This window comes from Camelina sativa, chromosome 13, assembly GCF_030686135.1.
Source record: "Camelina sativa cultivar CO46 ecotype springtype chromosome 13, ASM3068613v1".
NCBI classification, from domain to species: domain Eukaryota; kingdom Viridiplantae; phylum Streptophyta; class Magnoliopsida; order Brassicales; family Brassicaceae; genus Camelina; species Camelina sativa.
Genome location: NC_141892.1, coordinates 22,157,471 through 22,167,624, shown reverse-complemented (window position 1 = coordinate 22,167,624; position 10,154 = coordinate 22,157,471). Strand labels below are relative to the sequence as shown.

Below are 10,154 nucleotides of genomic sequence, written 5' to 3'. Positions count from 1 at the left end.
CATGTCCACTTTGAGCCCATGAGCCCAACTTTCTTAATGGGTCGCATGTCGTCTTACTAGGCCCATGAGTCCATCCATATTTGACTGCCAGTTTGCTACATTCGAGAGACTTTAAAGACTTATTTACCGTCCCTATAAATCACCATATGAACTTTTCTTGTGTTTTGACCTCACTCGCACAGTTTCGACATTCACTTCGTTGAAGGTCACCCATCTTGAAACTACTCCAGCTCAAGCACACTTAACTCTGGAGTTCTCTCAGGATCCTTAACCGAAAAAATAAATGCACTTTGGTGACCTAGATAGCTAAATCAATTCTTTTAAACCTCTACGCAAACCATGGTTTCATAGTTTTCTCCAAGTTGGATATTTAAAACAGTTATCATCAAATTCAGATTCATCCCAGAAATGAATGGAGGACAGCTTTTAAAACGTGTGAAGATCTTTTTGAATGGATGGTTATGCTGTTTGGTCTCTCCAATGTTCCTAGTATATTTATATGTGTGATGAATCAAGCCTAACGTCCCTTTATTGATAAATTTGTTGTGGTTTATTTCCATCTCAAAGGAACAAAGCCACGACCAAAACTCTATGCTTCTTTCAACACGATTACACGAACAAAGACAATAGCTATGCTTCTTTCATGTCTCTTTCTCTCCACTCAAAACTCTTTTTAAAAGATCCAAAGATGCTCTTACAAAACGTTGTAGCCATCCATTAACATTTATATTCGTTTTCACAGTTTATGAGAGTTAAATAACTAAATTAAGGACATAAACTGACTATAACTAGTAGGAGAAAAACAAATTTAATAGGCACTAGCCGTTGAGAAAAACAAAGAGACAGGCCGACCCATAATAATATAGTACATGGAAAAAAAGTTCCATTGACGATTTTTATATGTATGCAAATTTTATTCCCAATTTAATCACAAATTTTCATAAATATAAAGAATTCCTCTCAAGCAATCACGTCGATGACCTTGTAAGTACCTTTGAAACGTCCAATTTAGATGTACGTATGCAATGTCTGTATTAGCTAATGACATATGTATAAATCGTTTCATCGGAGAAAAACAACGAAAGCTTATTATACAATATCTCTTGAAATTTCCGTTGTCATTTGCCTCTGTAACTTTCTTGTATTACACGTTACTTATCGAGACCACATGTATTTTTTTTCCAAAAACATAATTATAATTTAGGGGAATTGGCAGAACTAACGCACAAAAAAAATATTTCATTAAGTACCCATTCTAACCAAGAGAAGGTAATATTCTCTGTATTTTCCATATTATTTACTTTGTTACCTCTGTTGCATGATCAACACTTGCCTACCCTCTTTCTCTCTCTTCCAACCAACGAAGGAGAGAGACTTCTTTCTGGGTTGTAGAAAGATTCGCTAGCGATTGACGAAGTGAGATCTGGGTGGACTGTGACTGGGTCGGAGGGAACGACAGCTAGACGGCTAGGAGAAACAGGGATTGAGTGCTCGTCTGCTCGACTATTACTTTCTTTTTTTCTCTCTAATCACAGAACGTAAAGTAAATTTTTTTTTTTGTTTTTCGGGATTATCTTCTCCGGCGAGAGAGAAAGAACAATGGACTCTCCGTTATCAAAAACGGATGCGACGAAAGATAAATTAATGGGTTCACCACGGCCATCAACAACGACGGCTGATTCAAATGCGATGAGAGGTTGTGGACTCGCTAATCTGACATGGGTGTTGGTGTTGATAAAGTGGAGCTTCGTCAGAAGCTTATGATGCATGAGTATCTCCGTCTAGCTATGCGTGACTGTATCAAACGAAAATATTCAACCAGATTTATGTTGTTTTCATTAACCCCAAATCTGGTGGTCGTCATGGTCTTGTGCTTCAAGAGAGGCTTCAACTGTTGATGAGAAGAACAGGTTCTGCTCTCACTACTCTGGATCATGTGTTATTCTTGTATCAACTTATTAAAGTATACCTTTTTAAGTGTCTGATTTATGTGTACATGCTTAGCTGATGTGTTAGACCTAGTTCTTTGTTTTGAATTTGGAAGCATGAGTTAAGTTCAAAGATTGAGTCTTTTTGGTGTTTGGAGACAGTGGCAGCAAAAAGAGATGAATGTGCTAAAGAATGCAGAGCAAGGTTGAAGATTATGGTGAGTACACACAATAGTATATTTTTAATCTTATGGTCTTTACGTTTTTAGCAATTAGAAATGTTGACAATAGAATTGGTTCGTTAGAAATGTTGACAATGCCCTATTTCAAATAAGGTTGTATGATTTTCGAGTAATGAGACTGAGGTCATCGACGGTACTTTCGATTGTGGCTGCATTAAACAGGCTGTCGATCCCATATTTGGTACAACATTCTATTCCATTTTCTAAATTTACGGTTTAGCATTCTATTTCATTTTATGGTTTTGCAAACAATTCTTCTATATCATGTTCCTTTGCAACGCTATTACCCAATTTGGTTCTGAAGGTAGTATCTTGTAGGGTTTAGTGAACCTTCTTTTTATGTGTCAAAATTCAAAATTGTTCTAATATATGTGTTATTTTTTTCAAACTTCCGTGTCCTGCCATTTACATCTATAAAATTTAAAAGTTATGTATATATACAAACATTAATAATTTTAAAATATAAGTGCAAATTTATTTTTATTCTTATGGTCCATTGCAATGCAATTTCAGACTTAAATATGGGTTTATACTATATCGCAGATATTTCTGTTCCACACACACAAAGTATCTTATACTAAAAAAATTACGCATACACACCTACAAAACTAGACTGACACGTCATCTGTACCCATTGCCACCACAACAGCGCGTGTATGCTATCTGAGAGTAGTTTGGTAAATTCATATTGCCTTACTTAATTTTCTAGATTAACCTGCTATATTCTTCATTTTAATTGTGATTTTGGCTAACCACCTAATTCACCCTATAATTTAAACATAGATTGCTTTTTTTTTATTTTTTTTTATTTTTTATTAAATGACATATTTTTCCATAATTAGTCAATTACAATACCATACTGCATATTTATCCCAAGTTTGACAGCAGTTTAGATTTTTTTTTCATCTTTAAAAGAAGTTAGTTTTGTAAGTCTATAGATTCATGCTATTTTTCTTCATTATTTTTCAGTCGAAAATTAGTTAGTAATATAACCTTGTTTCAGTATGCCAACAAATAATTTCATGAGAAGTCGTTAGTAAAGTCAGCAAACTAGAATATGACACCTAATCACTATAATTTTGCAGCTAAACTATAACAAATTAGTATTTTCTTTTCCACCTCCAAACAATGAAAAAAATCTGACACCTAATATTATGTACATAGAAGTAGAATAATTGGTAATAAAATTAACTATTTTCACATCTATATATATAGTAGTTAATTTATGTATAAAAAATCAAATCGATCTATGTATTTTCTACTTGTCAAGTTTTTGTATCCTTCATTCTTTAGTTTCCTTCTAAGTAAAAATAAAAGAATAAAAAATGAGATAGACTAACCAATAATCTCACGATACCATTGATTTAAAGATTTATATAAATTAAATTTCCTAAATTTCTTTCTTACTATTGTATCACTATTTTGATATGGTTGAATATGTTTTCAAAATATTCATTCACATATAAATATCACAAAGTGAAACCCTTTTAATGACTCATAGAAACCACTGTTAGCTATTTGATACACAAATAAATATCTAATCCCTTAAACACATAAGAAACAAAAAGAATAAAAATAGACCAACCAATAATGTCACAACACAGTAGATTTAAAAATTAACCAACCAATAATTTGAAAGACAAATACATACATATTAAAATAGTGATACAATAATATGAAAGAAATCAAGGGAATTATTCACTATAAATATCACAAAGTGAACTCTTTTTATCACTCAGAAAACAACTGTTAGCTAATTTAATACACAGATACACATAACACATCTTTAAAACATAAGACAAAAAAAAAAAGCACAACTCATCATGAGCATTTTGAAAGTAACAAAAAGGTTCATGCTCGTGGCGATGTTCATAGCACTTGTTGCTATAAGTAACATAGACGTAACAGCCGCGAAAGAGATTGGCTATCCAGTGATAAGAGGTGGCGATCGCCCACCAGGATGTGATCATGGCAAATGTCCACCCGATCAACCGGCGAATCCGTACCATCGAGGATGTGAAAAATCACATAGATGTCGTGGTCCACCTCCTCCACCAGTTCCTAAAACTATATAGAGAAAGAGAAAAAAAATAACAAGGTTGTTATGAATGATAATGTTGTTATATGAATGCCTATTATGGGTCCATTAGTATAAACTGTAAATTTTAATATTTTATCCCTATATATGTTGTATTCTCTGCAATAGAGTAATATATAAGAGAACAATTCCCTAAATCTCTTGTTATAACACGTTATCAACACGTTCTAATTAATTCTAGCCGTCTAAAAAAAATACCCTAACCACCTATCAGAAAAATCTACGTGTATTCGTTCTTCCGTTGTGTCTGTCTCTCGGAACCCTATTCGATTGTGTTTGTCTCTTATCTATTATACTTTTACGTTCACCGATCAAACCAACACACGGTTTATTCTACAGATAAGTTTTACCTCATGTTTATAATTATCGCTTAATGCTTACACATGTGCTCATACAAACCAGGGTGTCAAAATTCACCACACTAACATATTGCAATATCCTCGTTTCACACTAAGACCGTCATTCTTGATGGTATGAGCTCACTCGACTAGGCCCGTGAGCCCTTCAATATTCGACGGCTGGTTTGCTACGTACATGAGGTTTTAAAGACTTATTTACCGTCCATACACATTACCATAGGATATTTCCCTGTATTTTGTCCTCACTCGCACAATCCTTAAAATCACTTCCCGGAAGATCACTGATAACTCTCTAATTTACATGTTTTAAGCATCCTTTTTTGTCCATATTTTGCATTGTTATTATCCTAACCTTAGCATTTTTAGGTCATTAATTGTAGGAATTCACATTTAGGCCATTTAGGGTGTTGCATTCTTGCATTTGCATATTTTGGATGAAAACAGGTGCTTTAGAGCCTAAAATGGGGAGAAACAAGGTAAAATTCGAGCATGTACCCGAAGGAGCTATTGAGCAGGATGAACAGTCCGAACACCAACCCGATCCAAGAGGATCCAAGAGCAGGAAGAACAATCCGAAGACCTATTCAAAGAGCAACCCAAGCTCATCCTTGAGCACCTCATCGAGTAGACCCTCGGACAGGACTGGAAAGCTAGGGTTAATGGGTTTCCATATATAAACCCCCCTCTTCTTCCTCTCGCCCTAGCACGCTGCAGACACTCAAACCAGAGAGCGAGAGCTTCTGAGAGAGATCTTGAGCGACTCAAACACTTTTTCCACTTTGTTAGGATTTATTTTACATTTCTTTGCTATCCTTTTTAGATTCCTACTCTGTACTCTTTTATTACTATCTTATTTTCAATACAATGCAATTTTCGTTTATCTATGCTTTTGTGTTTTCTGGAATGAGATCTGAGTAGTGAAACAAAGTTTCTAGGGATGGGATAGAAGATTTTGTGTTCTTTATCGGTTAGGATGTCCTAGCTTGGATGTTTATGTTTTGTAAATTCCCTTCTAGATTGGTGTTCTTAATGCTATCAACAGATCGAGAGGTATAGATTAAATGCTTGAATCAATCAATGCTAGAGATTTACTCAATTAGCCTAAGAGATTAGATGTGTAAGGAGTTTATTGACAATAATGAATCGGTTTGTATTGCCTGCTTGGTCATGTTTATCCAACAAATTTGGGTAGGGGAGTGATTAAGGTTGATTGTTTCTATCACGAGAGTGTTTTAACAAGATTTTAGAGATTCATTGTCTAGGAATATTTACTTGAGGCATTTAGGACATCCATACAGGTCGGGACCGCTTAGGAGTTGTTTAGCCCATCCTTAGGAGCTTACGCATCTTGATTGTTTACATTTTTAATCATTTTTAATCATAACTCGATTCCTTACCCGAACAGGGACACGATCACCTGCTTCGAGTATACCTTCGAGCTGTTCATACTCATCTTGTTTACTCGATCACCCCACCCGATCCCGTACTCGAATGCTTGCATCGAGTGCTTAGGTCGTGTGGTTCTCGTCTATTTGCTTCCTTTTGTTTATTTTAGGATTGTTAGATCAAACTCATTGATTTCTTGGCTTGACTTGCATAGTTCTGATCATATCTCATCTGCTAGCATATCAACCATTTGGATTGATAACCCTTTGTACTACAACTGCATAGGGAATTGATACCCTGGGTAAAAATCCTATTATCAATTTGGCGCCGTTGCCATTTGGTTGAATTTAAATTTGCTACGTTTAAGATTTCAGCAGTTGCTAGATCAAGTTCTATCTTACATTTTGGTTCGGTACTGACTTGTTTACCTTCGTGTTTGTTTGTTTTGCATTTCAGGTAGAACCCGAGTACCCACCCGACCCGTCACTCGATCACCTTGATTGAGTTGACCTTCGTATACTAACTCGGTCAACTGCTTTTGCATGCAAACACGATCCAAGGGTAGCCAAAACTTGTGTCCTTTCATCGACAACATCGACAACATCGATAGACCTAGGTTACTCCGTCCACAACAAGTTCAACAACCGCAACCAAACACAATTGAGGAGATAATGAATAATCAAAATGGTCCACCAGCTCCTCAAGCAAGGACCAACATCGGAGCAGGAGATGCTCCATCTATTGACACTCAAAGAAATAGCATTGTGCCACCAACTGTCCAGAATAACAACTTTGAGATCAAGAGTAGTCTCATCCAGATGATACAAAGCAATAAGTTTCATGGATTAACAATGGAGGACCCATTGGACCATTTGGATGAGTTTGATAGGCTATGTAGCGTAACAAAGATAAATGGAGTTAGTGAAGATGGATTCAAACTCCGGCTTTTCCCATTTTCTTTGGGAGACAAAGCACACATCTGGGAGAAATCACTCCCCAAGGAGTCCATCACCACCTGGGAAGCATGCAAGAAGGCGTTTCTAGCCAAATTCTTCTCAACCTCCAGAACTGCAAGGCTGCGAAATGATATCTCCAGCTTTGGTCAGAAGAGCAATGAGACGTTCAGTGAAGCTTGGGAACGTTTCAAGGGATACACTACCAAATGCTCACATCATGGATTCAACAATGTTTCATTGCTAAGTACACTATACCGAGGAGTGGTCCGTCATATACGGACGTTGCTGGACACCGCAAGCAATGGCAACTTCCTCAACAAGGATGTCGATGGAGGTTGGGATCTAGTGGAGAAGTTAGCTCAATCTGATGGCCATTACAATGAGGAATATAATCGCACTGTGCGATCTAGTGGCGAGAATTATGCCATGTACAAGAGAGACATGAAAGCCCTCAATGACAAATTGGATAAGCTCCTAAGCCAGAACCAGCATGTCCATGCCATCTCAGAGGAAGAGTAGTTTCTGCAACAAGATGGGGAGAATGCTCAGCTAGAGGATATGAACTAAATCAACAACCAAGGTGGTTACAACAAATGGTACAACAACTACAAAATAAACCTGAACCTGTCCTACCGTAACCCGAATGTTGCAAATCCTCAAGACCAAATATACCCATCAGCAGTCCAAGGGAATCAGAGCCAGCAAAAGCCTTTTGTTCAATACAATCAAGGCTATGGTCCTAAGCAGCAGTATTCTTGTAATTACAGTCAACCAATTGCACCACCTGGTTTCCAGCAACAGCAAGGTCCGCAGAACCAATCTCAAGAAGCTGCTTTATGCGGACTGATTCAGCAGATGATACAGAGTCAACCCTCGGCTGCAATGGACAATGCCAAACGATTCACGGAGATGAGCAACAAGATTGGTTCTGGGTATAATGACCTGACTGCCAAGTATGACTCTCTCAACACAAAGCTGTGATACCTTGAAGGTCACCACAACACACCAACACCACCAAAAATCAACCAGCTTCCAGGTAAATCTGTCCAAAACCCAAAGGACTATGCCACTGCACAAGCCATCTTTCTTGATGATGACTTTGTGGACTACCTCACTGAAGACAATGATGTTCAAGATGGGGAGGATATGGATCATTATGGGACAAATGAGTACCCATACTACATATCTGAATATGAACCTGAGCCTTTACCTGAGGAATCTGATCGAGTTGATGATCGAGCACTAGTTCGAGAATCACAAACCGAAGAATCACCTGAGGCTGAACCTGATGATCCATCGGATAGACGTTCAGATGACAGATCAACCTAAACTGCCTACGACTGAACAAGGGGAATTAGAGGAAAGGTTCAAAGCTGCTCTTGACATCCAATTAGAGGCGCTTGTTGAGCGTATCTTCAAGAGAAAATCTCCACCTCCTAAGCTCTTGCCACCACACGAACTTCGAGAGGAAATCATCAAGGAGACAGCTCAGCTAGAAATTGAGGTTAAGGAAGCTGTCAAAGAGATTGGTAATGCAATTTTGAGGAGCGAGGTGTGTTTTGATCCTGAACTGAGTATTGAGGAAAAATTGGAGGATCCCAGCTCTTTTACATTGCCATGTTCAATAGGACTTCGGATTTTCGACAACTGCTTGTGCGATTTAGGAGCTTCAGTCAACATCATGCCACTTTCAATTGCCAACAAGATGGGTTTCAGCAGTTTTAAACCAAGTAATATGTATTTGGTTATAGCAGATAGAATAATCAGACACCCCATTGGTATTCTGGAAGACTTACCCCTCAGGATTGGAAGGGTGAAAGTTCCTACTGATTTCATGATCCTTGATATGGATAAGGAACCAAACGATCCTCTGATCCTAGGAAGACCATTCTTGACAACAATAGGAGCAGTAATTGATGTGAAACAAGGGAGGATCAGAATTGAGCATTTGGGAGCAGTTTAAAATGGAATTAGGCATCAAGAAAGGAATTAAAAGACAAACCATTGATGGTCAAGTCTTTTCCACCAAGAGAAAGCAAAAAAAAATTCAAGCATCACAAAGAAGTCAACACTATATTTGCTGTGGAACCTGGACAAGACCTAGGAAATCCAGTAAATCATCCTCCTACGGTGGGGAGGATTCCAAAACCTCTCCTTTCTAAAACCCATGCTTGAAGAGCATGAAGAGTTAAGCTTAGAGACTTAAAACAAGCTCACTTGGGAGGAAGTCCCAAAGGTATCTTTTATTTTCTTTTAATTTTATTATTATTAATCCTATCCTATTTTAGGGTTTTGCATATTTACATATAAAAAAAAAAAAAAATAAGTAAGAAGGGAAATTTTGGGGAACCCGAGGCAATACCCGAATACGTACCCGATGCGCCTGATCGTGTTCTCACTCAGGTGGCGAGTGGAGTCCGAATTACACAAATCCTAGCCCACTCTCGGAGAAGCCCAAGAAGCTAGCCCTCTCTATTTAAGGAGCCTCAACCAAACAACTTCATAATTCCCTAAGTTTTCTCTAAATCCTAAACTCTCTGTCTTCCAACCTTCTTACCTCTCCCAAGAAATCGAGTTTTTCAATCTTTGTGGACTAACCCTATTAATCGCGGCTTAGTCTCTGTTTTCACCTTCAAGGGTCCACCAATGGCACCAAAGATGAAGACCTACCAAAAGAAGGGGAGCAAATCCACCTTCGCCGCTGCTAAAACCGGAGGTGAAGCCGCCAAAGCTCACGATTCACAAGGAAGAGGAGACGTTCCGCATTCTCAACCGTTGTCTGGACGCTTTGCATCCCCAACCCGATGCTCAACCCGACCATCCACCCGTGCTATCATTCGAGCACCTGATCAGGTAGATACCCATGTTCTCTCTCCCGACCCAGTGGCAGTTACAATCCGCCGATCTCCTCGACGTAGGGACCTGTCTATGTTTGAGCGAACCGTTACTGACCCGATGGAGGTCGATTCAGATGCAGAAGGAGGAGAACCGGAAGAGATCCAAACTTCCAGGTTGAGAAGCAGAGCTGCAGTTGCGAGGGGGAAGAGACCAGCCTCTGAAAAAGCTGAAAAGGTAGCTAAGAGAGCGGCGGAAGAAGAGGATCAAGACACCGAGAGAGATAGCCCTGACAATGATGAGGAGCAGAGAGAACACACCAAGATAACATGTAGGAGGTTGAAGCAAAG

At 38.3% G+C, this 10,154-nt stretch overlaps 1 protein-coding gene, 1 long non-coding RNA gene and 1 other non-coding gene across 3 annotated transcripts; 2 read left to right on the top strand and 1 right to left on the bottom strand.

Moving 5' to 3' along the window:
• The first annotated feature begins 1,304 nt into the window (after positions 1–1,304).
• On the top strand, positions 1,305–2,401 carry LOC109128381 (uncharacterized). The gene is made up of 3 exons (XR_015578782.1): positions 1,305–1,910; positions 2,091–2,146; positions 2,264–2,401. It is a non-coding gene; the product is annotated as an uncharacterized LOC109128381 (long non-coding RNA).
• A 1,405-nt stretch (positions 2,402–3,806) lies between these two features.
• LOC109128380 (protein RALF-like 28) lies at positions 3,807–4,405 on the top strand. The gene has a single exon (XM_019234593.2). It carries the CDS (start codon positions 3,994–3,996, stop codon positions 4,243–4,245), a length of 252 nt encoding a protein of 83 aa, XP_019090138.2. The 5' UTR covers positions 3,807–3,993; the 3' UTR covers positions 4,246–4,405.
• A 2,681-nt stretch (positions 4,406–7,086) lies between these two features.
• LOC147929845 (small nucleolar RNA R71) lies at positions 7,087–7,193 on the bottom strand. Its single transcript, XR_015579050.1, has one exon. It is a non-coding gene; the product is annotated as a small nucleolar RNA R71 (small nucleolar RNA).
• Positions 7,194–10,154: the final 2,961 nt, after the last annotated feature.

Excerpts from the sequence above, each read along its gene's own strand:
- LOC109128380 (XM_019234593.2), top strand. The coding sequence starts at position 3,994 with ATGAGCATTTTGAAAGTAACAAAAAGGTTCATGCTCGTGGCGATGTTC.